The 16734-nt window shown below is 37.4% G+C and overlaps 1 protein-coding gene across 2 annotated transcripts in view; it reads left to right on the forward strand.

Annotated features, from left to right (window-relative positions):
• Positions 1-2387: 2387 nt before the first annotated feature.
• LOC150090505 (COMM domain-containing protein 3) overlaps positions 2388-16734 on the forward strand; it is a 73893-nt gene continuing 59546 nt past the window's right edge. Inside the window, exons 1-2 of one of the 2 annotated variants that reach the window (XM_090378536.1) lie at positions 2388-2585; positions 15266-15371. In XM_090378536.1, the coding sequence (XP_090234662.1) occupies positions 2453-2585; positions 15266-15371 (239 nt within the window). In that variant the 5' untranslated portion in view covers positions 2388-2452. The remainder of the gene's footprint in view (positions 2586-15265; positions 15372-16734) is intronic. The other variant, XM_090378531.1, reaches the window with a different exon arrangement.

Here is a 16734-nt window from a genome sequence, read left to right on the forward strand (position 1 = left end):
CTTCGTGAGGCCTTTATTAGATATTCATTGCTCGTATTCAAATGCGTTAATAGGCATCTCGCTGTCCGAATATTTAGGTAACTGTGTAGAGTTGACTTGTATGTTTTCCAATAATTGATAGTGTTCCATTTAATAGTATTAACAATAGGTAAAATGTTAACATGTAAATCTGACTGATAGTACTACATTTAATAGGGAGTACTATTAATAACACATTCTAGGACTAATGTTGACATTTAAATCTAAGAGGAGGAATGTAAGTAATCGTGGACAGTGTAAAGGGAGGGGTAGGTCTTATTGTTGGTTCGTTCCGTTTAATTTGCTATTAAAGTACAAGCAAACTTACCAGAAAACTTCTATGTTCCTCCAGAGTTTGAAGGCTCTATACAGCGTTCCATGACGTATAACTGTTTTCTCAAAATCCTGCTTCAACGACAATTCTTCTACTGAATCTCTTCTTTTCGCCACTCCACAACAATCAGTCACGACTTCAACTACTAACAACCGACGAACAAACTACTCACTAACCAACCAACGACTCTTTCTGCCCTCTCCAAATATATATCCCTCCCACCTCTCTCCAAATATATATCCCTCCCAAATATATGTCCCTCCCACCTAGGTTTGAATCCTCGTATTGGTCAAGAGACTAATTTTGTGGGGGAAAGAAAAACGATTGTCTTGGAAACCTGACCCAATTAAAAATAGAATGTTATGAGTAGAAAGAGGAACTTTGCATTTGCATGAGGTGGCATATCCAGATTGTTCAGCATTAGTCGCTAAATCTAAAGTCTCTTATTCGTACCAATCTCCAGATAACAGTCACTTGGTAGTTAGGAAGTTCAGGTTTCATCTCAAAGGTATGTTCCTTACTTAGCAATACTCTAATTTCTCCACCGAGAATTATACTTTCTCATTGTTTTAATGAAATTTAAATCCGCGACATTTGTCCGAACCGATCGAGTGACGATCTCTTGCTGTGATTTAGCCAGACTCACAATAGCGTCTCTATTGCTGCCTCCTAAGTTCGAAGTGAAGGTGTGTATATTAGAACAGACAAAAATTGCTTACTGCATGAAATGGTTATTATTCTCCGACTACAGCAGTGGCAAAAATATAGGGTAACTTGCTGATGGGGATGAAGCAAGAAATAAAAATGCACGCATTTTTATGAGTCTTTATCTGTATCTTTCTTACAACTCTAGTATGAAAATTATCTGAATTTTGATGCTGGAGTTGTTTTGGTTTTTTTAGGAGCATTATCACCTGAGGCCATATTGCTCCGGGGATATGCGGTGGTCATTTCCTGACCTTTCCTGGCTACGGAGGCGCCAATGCTGGAGTTGTAAGAAAGATACTGATTTTTGTTTTTGAAAAGGAAGCAAAGCTTATCTCCCAGTAACAGCATATCATAGCATCTTTATGGTTTATGAAATCAAGGATTGTATTGAACACTGACACAGTGCTTTATTATTATTAATTTATTTGATTATGTTGCTTGCAGCATATAAGTCTTGCTTTTAATTTTATGACAAATCAATATGCTTTTTTTATATATACTACAGGACAGTTCATGTGATGATATTACTATTTCAGTTTACAGAAGACAACATATGATTCAAATCTTTCATATGTAATGAGAAACTTTATAAATTAAAGGAATTTGAATAATAAAGTGTGGAGTTTGTCCTTTTTTGTTGTTGTAAAGCTAACTCAAATACAATACTGAAATGAAAGAATGCTAAATTTTGTTAAAGAAAACAACTAAAACAGTCAAAATTTAGTCACATGATTGTATTCCAAATTTTTCTTTGATTCCAGATTCTTTGTATTTTTGTGTTCTATACAAAAAAAAAAAAAAAAAAATTATTAGTGGCTATGGTTAGCAGCTAGCTGCTAGCAGCTATATGATGCAGAGTTCATTTCATAGGATGCCATAGCAAAAGTAATAAATAAATAAAGGAAACGAATTAAATTAAAAATCTGAAAACATACGTAAATTACCATATGTATACTTGAGAAATGAATTTAAATTATAAGGGAGGAAAAAAGGCAGTGGGGCGAAAACAGAGGTCTGAACTGAGTAAAAAGAAAACGACTTCTTTTAACATTACCACACAGCTATCATAATCATTAATTTAAATTTTACGATATTTTTACTTATCTTTTTCACTGTCCTTTTTATATTGAAACAATAATTAATTGTGAATATTTCATACTAATAATCGGTGAATTGATATATTGTCCATCGTAATTACAAAGCTGTAGAAAATTCTCCACGCACTCTTCGCAATGTTCCAGCCTGTTTCTTAGGTCCGAAATTGGTGGCGCCACTTTCTATTAGTTTTAACGTGTAACCGGAATTAATTATCGTCTATGGGAGTTAACACTGTGTCTTACTACTCTGTTGTCACTTCCACCGTTGGCTCGTTGCTTGACTGTTGTCTGCACAATGATGGAATTGTCTAAATCTTTTCAGGATGGGTTGAGTATTGCGGGAGATAATACACGAATTTCTGATGAAATGTTTACAAAATTGTTACATTATGTATTTACTGCTGCAGTTGGCGGAAGAGTAAAAGAATGTACGTACATACTTTAGATTTTAAGTTTACTGCATCCACTAGTTTATCCATGACGCCTTTTTAAATTGACTTTCTTCTTGACACATCAGTAATTGTCAAAAACTGTTTCGTTTCGAAAAACCTTAAAAAGTTCTTGCTAAAGTGCCTTTGAGAGCGAATTTGGCTAAAATTGTGTTATGTATGATTTCGGGATCCTCCTACTCAGAACCCCCCTGCTGTTTTGAGATGCCCTTGAATAAACTGATGGGCGATTTAAAACAATGTTTGACAGTGCACTATTTGAGATATTTGAAAACTGGGATGCAGTCATAAGATAGCATGCAATAAACAAAGGGTAATTCTCCAGTATAGCGTTATGGACACGATTACCTAGCAAGTCACCGTTAGCTCCAACTTGGAACAGTTCTGACTTATCACCGAACCTCTAATTTTGACGAAGCATGTGCGGCGCTCGCTGAAATAAAAATAATGAAAAATAAGATCTTTCAGTAATTTTTTATATACTTTTAATCTCTTTACAGAAAGAATTTGGTAATTTTATACATTTTCAGTAATTTTTGTATACTTTTAACGCATCACGGCTAGATCGCAAGCTACTATCGGCTCCGACTTGACGCTGTAATATTGGCACTGTACTACGTACTCGCAGTAATATATTTTTTTTTCTCTCTTATCTGCGAAAATAACTGTTTCAATGCGTTTTCAGAAAGAATAAAACAAACTTCCTGACTATATAAGAATTTGATTGTAAAATAATAAAAGTAGGTAATTATAAAAACAATAAGATGCAACAGCCACTTCCTGAAAATTGTTTTTTTATTCTTTCTGAAAACGCGTTGAAATAGCTATTTTCCCAGAATACAGATAAGGGTATGGGCTTGGCACACCCAGGGTCCTGAGCTGGATATCATCATTCTTCTCTTTCTTGGTGATTCCCTTCTCTCTCTCAGGGTAACTTGGGAATTTTTTTGGCTGGTGCAGCATAAGCCTTGCACCATATGGCTAATAATAATAATAATAGAGAGAAAAATATATCACTGCGAGTATGTAGTACATTGCCAATATTAGATCTGCAGATATAGTGAGCGTCATGCATGCTCAGTCAAATCGGAGCTGATGGTAGTAGTAGTGGCATGTGATGCAAGAAAGCAAGTGTATGAGCTTATGCAGCATCAGCCAAAAAAAAAAAAAAATCACACCATTCCCTCCAAATGCCTGTCCAGTTTCTCCTTAAATTTATTTAACCTATCAACTTCCACAACGACAGATGGAAGTTTGTTCCAGCAATTAACCACCTGCTGGCTAAAGGCAAATTAACGCACATCTATTCTACATCTGTCCTTCCTCAATTTGAATTTATGCCCCCTTAGATTCTTAATCTGAACAAGTGGAAGGATCCCATCAGAATTCAGCGTGCTCAACCCATTCAAGGCCTTATCTTGCGATCGTGATGCATTAAAAGTATACAAAAATTACTTAAAATGTAGAAAATTATCAAATTTTTTCTGTAAAGAGATTAAAAGTATAAAAAAAATTACTGAAAGATCTTATTTTTCATTTATTTTTATTTGAGTGAGCGCTGCACATGCCCTGTCAGAATTACAGGTTCTGTGAAAAGCCAGAACTGTTCCATCAGAATAAGATTGACTATAGTTTGGAGGTGACCATTACGCTATACTGGAAGATTATTATTAGCTACATGGTGCAAGGATGCTTGAAGCATATGCTGCACCAGCCAAAAAATAAATAAATAAATTCCCGAGTTACCCAGAGAGAGAGTCAAAAGTAGAAGGAAATCACCAAGAAATAGAAGAATGGTGATATCCAGCTGCTCAGGACCCTGGGTGTGCCAAGCCCATACTAACCAGATGTGAGTCCCTGGGGTTAACCAAACAAAGCTTTGTCACAAAGGGTAAAATAGCAATCTGAGTGGTTGTTTGAGCTTACAAGTGAATGAACGTTTAGTGAAAAGTCATTTCAAGGGTTTTGTAAAGTCGGGGTACCTGCGTGTGCCTTTGCACCTTACAATAAAGATCATATTTTCTTTTATGAATTAGGTACACAACAGTGTTTAACATCAGAGGGCCCAAGTAGACTTTCATTTGCCTGATATTATCAAAATGGCCCTGTGCCTACTTTCCTGGCACAATTTCTGTTTTCCACGACTTGATGGTTTGCCGATATTTAGTTTTATTCTGCACTTTTTTATTAGTAGAGAAGAAATGGCTGAGTTATAAATCCCAAAGATGTACCTCTGCCCTAAAGAAGATTAATACTGTGTATTAGTTCACTGAGTGGCAATTTCATTAGATACACCAGTCTTTCTGAGGGATAAAGGGGGATACTTTTATCCTTCAGAGCACCTGGATTTTATTATTATTATTATTATTATTATTATTATTATGTGCTATATGGTGCAAGGAAGCCTGAAGCTTATGCTGCACCAGCCAAAAAAAAAAAAAAAAAAAAAATTCCCCAAGTTACCCTGTGAGTGAGTGAGAGAGAGGCAAAAGTAGAAGGGAATCATCAAGAAAGAGAAGAATGATGATATCCAGTTCAGGACCCTGGGTGTGCCAAGCCCATACTCACCAGATGTGTGTATGCAGTGTATCACATAGATGCCAGTCTATGTTGATTCAAGTGCTTCCCATAGTTTCTGCAAATTGGATAGTTGCAGATCTCAGCTCTAATGAGCTCATTCCACCCCATCCTGTTGCTCACTTTTACCTGTTTAGTGAATGAATCTCACTGTGGCAGGCTCAACTTATTCTCATGTCCCTGAGACTAAGTAAAATTCTGGCCTTGTGACATTGCACATTATCCTTGTGAAAGAACTCATGGGTTTTTCACAAGGATAATGAAGGGATGCAGCTGATCAGAAACAATTTCCAGATAACCTGTGACTTCCAAATTTTGCTCCACTGGTATCAAGGAGCCCAATGTGCACCACAAAAGCACTCCCACATCATTATACTGCCACCATCAACCTGCATGGTTGTTGATACCTGACAGTTTGGGTCTGTGAATTCCTGATGTTTTAACCATATTTTGGTTGTACCATTATTGGGAAACAACAGGAACCATATAACTGCATTCCTATCAAGATGAATCTACATCTTTAACAAAAGACTCCATTATTTTCCCTGCAGCAGAAATCAAGTTTAAATGTCTCTAATTACTTATTTCACCATTTCTTATGAATCGCACACAACTTTATTCACTTCTGATATGACAGAAATGAAGTTTTCTGAGCAATGCAGACAGGCTGCCAGGGCAGGTCAATGGGTTTTGTCAATGATATATAGGAATTTTGCTAGCAGGGAAATGGAAGTGATTATCCCTCTGTATAAGGCAATGGTCAGGCCACGCCTTGAGTACTGCGTACAGGTCTGGAAGCCTCATTTTAGGAAGGATGTAGATTTACTTGAGCGTGTACAGAGAAGGGCAACAAGATTGGTGAGGGGAATGAAGGGATCCTCTTATCAAGAGAGGCTTAAGTTCTGCAAATTGTAGTGGCTGGAGACTAGGCACCTGCGCGGTGATCTGATTGAGGTGTATAAGGCCTTGAATGGGTTGAGCACGCTGAATTCTGATGGGATCCTTCCACTTGTTCAGATTACGAACCTAAGGGGGCATAAATTCAAATTAAGAAAGGACAGATGTAGAATAGATGTGCGGAAATTTGCCTTTAGCCAGCGGGTGGTTAATTGCTGGAACAAACTTCCATCTGTCGTTGTGGAAGTTGATAGGTTGAATAAATTTAAGGAGGAACTGGACAGGCATTTGGAGGGAATGGTGTGATTTTTTTTTTTTTTTTTTTTTTGGCTGATGCTGCATAAGCTCATACACTTGCTTTCTTGCATCACATGCTACCACTACCACTACTACTTCTAATGTGACAGAAATCATATAGAAATCAATTAAAGCATTACTTAGTGCTAATTTTGACAATCAAAATTGTGAGATTCTGCACCTAAGGGGGCATAAATTTCAATTGAGAAAAGACAGTTGAGAATAGATGTGCGGAAATTTGCCTTTAGCTAGTGGATGGTTAATTGCTGGAACAAACTTCATCTGTCGTTGTAGACATTGACAGCTTAAATAAATTCAAGGCAGAACTAGACAAACTTTTGGAGTGAATGGCTGGGTGAAATGGGAAGTTTTTTTTTTTTGTTACCAACCATCCTTCACACTTAAACAATTTAAAAGAATCTGTAAAGTGAATATCTCATAGTATACTGCTGACCCTTGACAGAATCGACAAATACATACTAAAATGGATCACCAGCTCTTTTATTCATTCTGAATCAAAGAGCAGTGAGAAAGAATCATTATTGCAACAAAGAAATAAAGAAATATCACCTGACATGTTATCATGTCAGGAGTGATTTTTGATCGTTGATGTACTGGATCTCACTAGAAATTATATATCCAAAATGTGAAGTCACTTTCATGCTTTAACTTTCCTGAAACCTGGAAAAGATAACTTACTCATGAGTAATTCTCAACCTATATCGTTAACCAGCTGTGTAGGCAAGATCGTGGTAAGGATGGTCCATCCTGTACCCACCTGCTATATTGAGACTGAACGTTTCCTGAATGAAGATCAATTTCACAGAAAATATCAACATTAAATATTATTGTGAAGGCAGAAGCAAAATGTTTATGACTTTTGGAAATTAAGAGATTATTATGATAAGTCTAGATATAGAGAATATAGAAAAAGATTTTGACACCATATGGAGATATAAAATACTGTAAGGCAGAGTTTCTCAAACTGGGGCATGACCCCTTGGGTGGGTGGGGGGGGGGTCAAGCTGGATACGATTAAATGTGTAATGTAAAAAAATCATCTTTGTTCGTAGTAAAAATGAGGGTTAAATCTCAGATTTCTTATTAGCACTCGCTGCATTAACCAAATCACAAGATACAAGCCCCCTTTTCCCACTCGTGCTCTTTATGCTATTATATATATTTTTTTCTGTTTTTATTGTAGTGTTGATAGGTGTAGTCGTGATAAAAAAAAATGTAAGGTTAATGAGGTTTTATTTGATGCCTGTTTATTAGTTAACTGTATTTATATTTCTACTACAAGATTCCAAATTCGATAGTTTTTGTTTATTTCCAATAAAATATTAGCTATGAAGTTTTTTTGATATTTATTTATTGCCCAATTTTAACCTCAATGTAATCATTAGTTTTACTTGTGGAGGAAAGGGTATCGATGGAGTAATTGGGAGTTGCACAAATTCATTTAGCATTACAAAGTTTGAGAACCTTTGCTGTAGGATATTCATTTTGAGTGGTTCATTACCTAAATTCCTACAAATTTTTTTTAGGGTATTCCTATTGATATAATGCCCTTTCTCAAATATATAAGGAGGTGCTTATCCCCTTGTATAAGGCAATGGTCAGGCTACACCTTGAGTACTGCATATAGGTCTGGAGGCCTCATTTTAGGAAAAGATGTTGAGCTACTAGAACGAGCACAGAGAAGGGCAACGAGATTAATGAGTGGAACAAAGGATTGCTGTTACTAAGATAGGCTTAAGTTCTGCAAATTGCAGCATCTGAAAAACAAGGCACCTGTGAGGTGATCTGATTGAGGTGTATAAGGTTTTGAATGGTGTGAGCAAGCTCAATGCTAATGGGATAACAGTCGTTGTGGAAGTTGACAGCTTAAATAAATTCAGGGCTGAAGTAAACAAACTTTTGGAGTGAATGGATGGGTGAAACGGGAAGGTTTTTTTTTGGCTGATGCTATGTTAGCATTAGCAGAGGCATACGATGCAAGAAAGCAAGCTTATGCAGCATCAGCAAAAGAAAAAAACCCTCCCATGTCATCCCTCATTTAGGCTATCAACTTCCATAACAAAAGATGGAAGTCTGTTCCACCAATCAACTAGCCGATGGCTAAAGACAAATTTCCGCACATAAATTCTACAACTGTCTTTCCTCGATTTGAAACTGTGTCCCCTCAGGTTCTTAATCTGAGCAAGAGGAAGAATCCCATCAGCATTCAGCTTGCTCAACCCATTCAAGGCCTTATACACCTCAATCAGATCACCTCGCAGGTGCCTACTCTCCAGATGCAGCAAGTTGCAGAACTTGAGCCTTTCCTGGTAAGAGTACCCCTTTGTTGCCCCCACCAACCTTGTTGTCCTTTTTTGTACTTGTTCCAGCAGCGCTACATCCTTCCTAAAATGAGACCTCCAGACTTGGACATAGTACTCTAGGTTTGGCCTGACCACTGCCTTGTATAACGGGATAATCACCTCCCTTTCCCTGCTAGCAAAATTCCTATATATCATTGACAAAATTCCTATATATCAGTCCATGACCTGCCCTGGCAGCCCATTTACACTGCTCAGCGAACTTCATATTTGAACGCACAATTACCCACAGGTCTTTATCACTTTCCAACATCCCTGAATGTAGTACCACACAGTTTGTATGTTTCTCTTCGGTTATTTCTACCCATATGCAGTACTTTGCATTTGTCGATGTTAAACTTCAGTTGCCACTTCTCAGCCCATTTTCTCAACTTATCTAGATCCAGTTGGAGTAGCATACTGTCTTTACTGTCGTTAACAACCCTGCCAACCTTTGTATCATCTGCAAACTTGGACATTAAACCTGATATACCTTCATCAATATCACTGATAAATATACAAAACAAAAATGGGCCCAACACCAAACCCTGGAGAACTCCACTAATAACATTTGTCCACGAAGAACAGTCCCCATTGATTACCACTCTCTGTTGTCTACCACTCAACCATCCCTTTATCCATTGTAGCAACTTACCCTTAATGCCAAATCTCTCCAATTTGTATGGCAGTCTTGCATGTACAACATTATCAAAAGCTTTCCTGAAATCCAAGTATATGATATCAAAATTATTTTTGGCATTCAGTTCCTTTGTGACCACATCATAGTATCCAATCAAATTGGTCAGACAAGACCTCACTTTAATAACCCATGCTGTGTCTTAACTATTACTGCAGTTTTGTCTAGATGATCCTGCAATGGTTCTTTAACCAGTGATTCCAATATTTTACCTGGAATACAAGTTAAACTAACATGTCTATAGTTACTTGTGTCACCTTTTGAACTCCCTTTCCATGGAACCACCTCCAGTCCATGTGGACCTCCCCTGAGTCCAAGGAAGCCCTCATAATTATTGCTAAGGGTTTGCTTACTTCCTTTCTGCCTCCTTTAATATAACTGGATAGATCCCGTCTACCCCAGGAGGTTTTTTTATATTTAACTTCAATTTCTCCTCCACTTTGCTCTTGGTTATTACAAAATCACTTAGCTCCTTGTTAGACTTGGAGCTTCCCTCATTGAATAACTCCTCGTGTGTGAATGTAGATGAAAATACTTATTCAGTTTATCAGCTACTTAAGCAGGATCATCAATAGCATTAGCATTAGTAGAGGCATTTGATGCAAGAAAGCAAGCTTATGCAGCATCAGCCAAAAAAAAAAAAAAAAAACCACTTCCACTTCACCCCTCTGTTTGTTCGTAATACCTGTCTAGCTGAGCCTTAAAATTATTTAGGCTATCAACTTCCACGACAAGGGATGGAAGTCTGTTCCACCAACCAACCACCCGCTGGCTAAAGGCAAATTTCCGCACGTCTATCCTACATCTGTCTTTCCTCAATTTGAATTTATGCCCTCTCAGGTGATTATTCTGAGCAAGAGGAAGAATCCCATCAGCATTGAGCATGCTCAAACCATTCAAGGCTTTATACACCTCTATCAGATCACCTCACTGGTGCCTAGTCTCCAGACACTGTAATTTGCAAAACTTAAGCCTTTCTTCGTAAGAGCACCCCTTTGTTCCATTCACTAATCTTGTTGCCCTTCTCTGTACTCGTTCCAGCAGCTCTACATCTTTCTTGAAATGAGGCCTCCAGCCCTGTATACAGTACTCTAGGTGTGGCCTGACCATTGCCTTATACAAGGGAATAATCACCTTCTTATCACTGCTAGAAAAATTCCTATATATCATTGACAATACACCATGAGCTACCCTTGCAGCCCGTCTGCACTGCTCAGAGAACTTCATATCTGCCTGCACAACCAACCCCCAGGTCCCTTTCATTCTCTACCACTGTAGTACCACAGAGTTGATACGTTGCTCTGGGGTTGCTGTTTCCCGTATGTAGTACTTTACATTTGTCAAAGTTAAACTTCATTTGCCACCTCTCAGCCCATCTGCTCAACCTTTCCAGATCCTGTTGCAGCAACATAGTGTCAGTACTGTTCTTGACAACCTTGCCAACCTTCGTATCATCTGCAAACTTGGACATTAAGCTTGATATACCATCATCAATATCATTTATAAATACAGAAAACAATAATGGACCCAACATTGAACCCTGAGGGACTCCACTAATAACATTAGTCCACGATGAGCAGTGTCCATTGATTACCACTCTCTGTCTTCTCCCCCTCAACCACCCCTTTATCCATAGCAGCAATTTGCCTCCAATGCCACACTGCTCCAATCTGTGCAGCAGTCTTCCATGTGCAACAGTATCAAAAGCCTTTCTAAGATCCAAGTATATAATATCAAAGTTATTCCCTGCATCCAGTTCTTTTGTGACTGCATCATAGTATCCAATCAAATTGGTCAGGCAAGACTTCCCCTTAACAAAATCATGCTGTGTCTGAGCTATAACTGAAGTCTTGTCTAGATGATCCTGCAGTGCTTCTTTAACCAGTGCCTCCATTAATTTTCCCGGAACAGAAGTTAAACTAACAGGTCTATAATTACTTTTGTCGCCCTTTGATCCTCCTTTGTGAATTGGGGGTCACATTTGCACATCTCCAGTCTGTGGGTAGCTCCCCTGAGTCCAAGGAAGCTCTGATAATTATAGCTAAGTGTTTGCTTACTTTCTTTGCTGCCTCCTTTAATACAAAGTATAACTGGATAGATCCCATCCATCCCAGGTGTCTTTCTTATGTTTATCTTCAAAAATTTCTCCTCCACTTTACTCTCAGTTATTACAAGATTCTCTAGCTTACTGCCAGAGTTAAATACACCTCTGCCATTCCCCTCGCTGAATAACTCCTCATGTGTGAATGTCGATGGAAAATATTCATTTACTTTGTTAGCTACCTGAGCAGGATCATCAACAGTTGACCCATCGATATCAAGTGGACCAATCTGATTCATCCCCTTCCTTCTAGAGTTTACATAGGTAAAGAACTCTTTGCTGTTTTTCTTTGCATCCTTTGCCAAGGATTTCTTGTAATCTGCCTTCGCCTGCCTAACCTCCTTTGTAACTTGGTTGCAGATCAACTTGTATCTATCATAGACTTCTGTGTCACGTGTTAATTTGTATGTATCCCATGCATTTTTCTTCTCTGCCATATGTCTCATTAGTTCATCTGACATCCATTTAGGCCTAAACCTTGAACAATATTTCTTAGTTGGTATGTAAAGCCTAGTAGCTTCCAAGATATGTTCTTTGAATGCTTCCCATTTTGAATTTGCTGTTGGTAATATCATCAGTTGGTCCCACTGTATAGAATTTAAATACCGTGTCAGTCCATTGTAGTCGCCTTTACGAAAAACTGTCGTAACCACAGTCAAACCATCTGTGTAAATTGGACCAATCTGATTCATCCCCTTCCTTCTAGAGTTTACATAAGTAAAAAACTCTTTGCTGCTTTTCTTTGCATTCTGCCTTCACCTGCCTAACGTCCTTTGTGACTTGATTACAGACTAATTTATATCTGCCATAGGCTTCTGTGTCACCTGATACTTTATATGCATACCATACATTTTTCTTCTCTGCCACGAGCCTCATTACTGTTTCCACTTAGGCCTAAACCTTGAACAGTATTTCTTAGTTGGAATGAAAAGCCTAATAGCCTCCAAAATTAAGTCTCTGAAGGCTTCCCATTTAGAATTCAACATTGGTAACATCATCAGTTGATCCCACTGTACAGAATTTCAAAACTGTCTGAGACCCCTGTAGTCACCTTTGTGAAAGCAAAAGTCCTTCCCTTTAGCCTTAATGGTAGTTACATCTTAAGTAATTCCTACATCAGTACATTGTGAGTACTGTCACCCAGTGGTTTCTTTATCTGCAAATTCTTAATGCATGAATAATCACTGGTGATAATCAGATCAAGAGTATTACTCCCTCTGGTTGTCTCTCGAATGTGTTGCTGTAGAAAACAGTCATCGAATAAATCCACAAAATTCTTGCTAGTGTGTGAGTGACTAACCAACAAGTTCCGGTCAATATCTGGAAAGTTAAAATCCCCCATTCTGATTTATTAGCCCACTCTATTTCTCTGTACAATTGTTCATTGTACTCATTTGAGTCATTAGGCCTATAACACACTCCTACTCTTATTTTTGCTTTCGCAATGCTTATATCACACAAAACTGACTCAACAGTGCACTGTTCATCTGTATCAACTGGATGCACATCTTTTGATTTTATGTTTTTCTTAATTAACAGCATAACACCTTCTCCCTTTCTATCCTGTCTATCCTTTCTGTACACATTGTACTCCCCAAATTCCAATTCTGCATTCCTAATATCTGTGTGACACCATGTCTCTGATATTCCAACATTATCTACCTTTTATGTCTTGACTAGCAGTTCAAGCTCATCAAATTTATTAACTATACTCCTAGCATTGGTGTACATGCAAGTATACATGCACCTGTTTCTACTTTTAGTTACCCTAACACAGCCCATGTATTTATTTGTTCCACTATGACTCCCAGCAGTCCTGGAAATCTCCATTGCCTTGCTTTCCGGACTGCTGCTCATTCTAATAGAAGCAGTGCAAGAACCACTTTTGCCTCTGCCTGCCACTGTTAACCTTTTAGTCTGTGTATCTCCCCAAGCTAGCAGTTTTCCTACACACCTAAAACTGCCTCGATAGCATCAGCAAATATTCTTGTGCCCTTTCTATTTAAGTGTACCCCATCCCTGTACAAGCAATCTCTCCTGTCAACAAGCACAGACCAGGCTGAAAAAAATTCTACCCTTGAGCCTTGCACAATCTCTCCAGGGCCAAATTGATCGACAAGGTTCTCATCATATACTCCCTCCTATCGTGTCTGGGCAGAATTGCAGACACTTTCACATTCAGTCCTAACTTGCAACTTTTTTTAAGCCTGCTTTCTTGCATAATATGCTTCTACTAATGCTAATATTCTCAAGAATGAGCTGTTCTCTGAGCTTGATACTCACAGCAATATTATTTGTTGTCAGACTGAATAATGTGACTAAGGAAGTCCCATTCACAATATAGCTTGAGTTATATGTATATGATTTAATGATTTTGTGTTGTGCACAGAACATCTACAATGTAGAGAGAACTCCCAAGTTTTAGTTAATAAAATTGCAACAAAGATGCTCAGCGGCTATTGAATTGGCTGTCTGAGCAAAAATCTACTTTTGAAGAAAATCTGGTGTGAAAATCATAGATTTAACATATAAAAGGATGGTTCTAGATATGTGAAAATTTTCTGTCAGCCAGGGATTAATTGATTGTTGAAAGAAACTTCTGTTTGGTGTTGTGGTAATGGGTAGTTTGAATAAATTTCAAAATTACATGCATTGTTAGAGGGAATGGAGAAATGTTTTTTTTTTTTTTTTTGCGCTGATGCTGTATGAGCTTGCATCAATTGCCATTACTAATACTAAATTTGCACTCTTAACATACATACTATACTTTTTTTTTTAAATCTTCAATATTTTTTTCTGTATTAAAAAGAATGAAGTTCAATAAATTTTATTAAACTAAACGTATCACAAGTATTATAAATGTAGTGTTATCCTAATAATAGTAATATTGCTGTCATTCATCAAATTATTTATTAACATTTTCTGCCATCGAAAATTATTTCTGAATGTTTTTGATTGATACCGTGTTGCTTGCACACACAAATATGTACTGATTACCTTACCAGCAAGAAAAGTGAATGAACAAGTTGAATTTTAAAAAAAAAGTTGAAGAGCTCTTGTGAATGCAATGATAAACAGCCTCACACTGAGTTATCAGGGGTGGAATTTTTACCTTCAAAGGTTCAAGCTAAATACTGGACATAATAAACATACCATGCCTGTAATGGAAATGATTCCTGTGAAGTAAACAATCTACCATAAATGAGTCTTAGAATGTATGCTCCATTAGCTGTTTTTCAAAACTAAAATCAAGAGGAAGGAGAGTTATATTCAGATTTATTTCTTCCTGGTACATTCATCAAATTATTTATTAACATTTTCTGCCATCGAAAATTATTTCTGAATGTTTTTGATTGATACCGTGTTGCTTGCACACACAAATATGTACTGATTACCTTACCAGCAAGAAAAGTGATATAAGTGGGAATGCATTTTAAACTGGAGCACTGTTGAAATTAAAAAATGCACGACACTTCATTGGATTGACCATGGAGTCAGAAGAAAAGGGCATTAAAAATGGAAGAGCACTATAAGCATTTTTGAAAACCTGAAGGGCTGACAAAAAATTTTTTTTAAAATTTTTTATGTATTTATATTTGCTGCTCCATATTTTTGAAGATATCTGCTTATCAGTAAGCTTTATTCCATTGAGGGTTGATTAATTATTTTATGCTAAATGTATAATTACATAAAAGATGCATAACTAATGCTGGATTAGGTTAATTTACAGTGGAAATTGAACCATCTGTTCCTGGATGTGTCAAACATGCTTTTGCTGGAGTGCTTTCCTTTGTTCTTGAAGCAGCAAGATTTGATTCTGATAGCTCCTCTCTCAGGTATAGTAATATTTAAATAGGTAATTTTTTTTAATTATTACTACTTTTCAATAAGTTAGCATTTTAATTTAATCATTTAGCGTGTATGTTTGGTTCCATGTCCATATATTTCCATCTATTTATTTTTATTTATATGTTTTTTATTCAAACGTTAGTTTTAATCCTTCAGCTGGAATTTGGGATGGGACCTATAATTTTTTTAAAACCATTCCCATTCAAAAACTTAACTTGGTCCAGTCTTGTTGAAAACTTGTCTACCCTCCAGGAAATAGTTCTGGATGAATTTCTAAATCAGCACTATCCTGGCATTAATATTATAGTGTATGTGGATGACATATTGATACTGGTGTATGGCAATGCAATGTCACATTTAGAAGAGCGAGCTGCAGAGCTGCCTAGAGACTTAATGAAATGGGCAAAGCAATATAAATTGAAGATTTCTAGCACACTAAAACTGTCCAGATGCTATTAAAAGGTCACCTGAGCTTGAACAGATGCCCCATTAGTACGGCTTGAGAAAATATCTTTAAGAAAAGTGCCTACCATCAGGTACCTGAGGGTTTGTGTGTGGGGGAGAGGATGAGCTTTGTGGATCATGCAAGATATTTGAAAGACAAAGTTCGAAATATGCTAGACTGAGGCATTAAGGGTAGGTCATTGAATATGCTGTACAACCATATGCTTCCATAGCTAGGTTGCATCGAATGACTAACTCAGTTAGAAGAAAATGTCTTGCAGACTCAGAGGTTTTCTTTCCTATGCACCACCAGGGACTGTCAGACAGTGTCTACAGAGGTGTTGCAGGTGATTGCTGGATGGCTGCCTGTTTACCTCTTAATAATTTTACAAGCTTTAATATATTGTACAAGGAAGAATATAAGAACAACTATATTAAATATTTCTTATCCTGATCAAAACAGGGTCTATTCTAGATAGGATTTGGAAGAAGAGAGGAGAGAATCCTGAATGAACTGACTAATATATGGCAGGAGTGATGGTTAATTCAGATAAAGACAGGGTAACCGACATGTTCTTGCCTAGTGTGAGAATATTGAATGTGAGAGAGATATGCTTGGCAACAGTTTTGTATGCATCTGCTTTTCTAATAACTGGACACAGTTTAACCAAGCGACTTTGAGTTGGGGCTTGCTGACAATGGACTGTGCATTTGTGATAATGAAGAAACTGCAAAGCAAATGTTTCACCGTGTCAATTATGTTGATCTTAGAACAGAGTTGGAAAGATTGGAGCAGTGTGGCATTGGAGGCAAATTGCTGCTATGGATAAGGGGATGGTTGAGTGGAAGAAGACAGAGAGTGGTAATCAATGGACACTGCTCAACGTGGACTAATGTTATTAGTGG

Source organism: Mastigoproctus giganteus, chromosome 1 (genome assembly GCF_048544385.1).
Source record: "Mastigoproctus giganteus isolate SK-2022 chromosome 1, ASM4854438v1, whole genome shotgun sequence".
Taxonomy (NCBI): Eukaryota; Metazoa; Arthropoda; class Arachnida; order Uropygi; family Thelyphonidae; genus Mastigoproctus; species Mastigoproctus giganteus.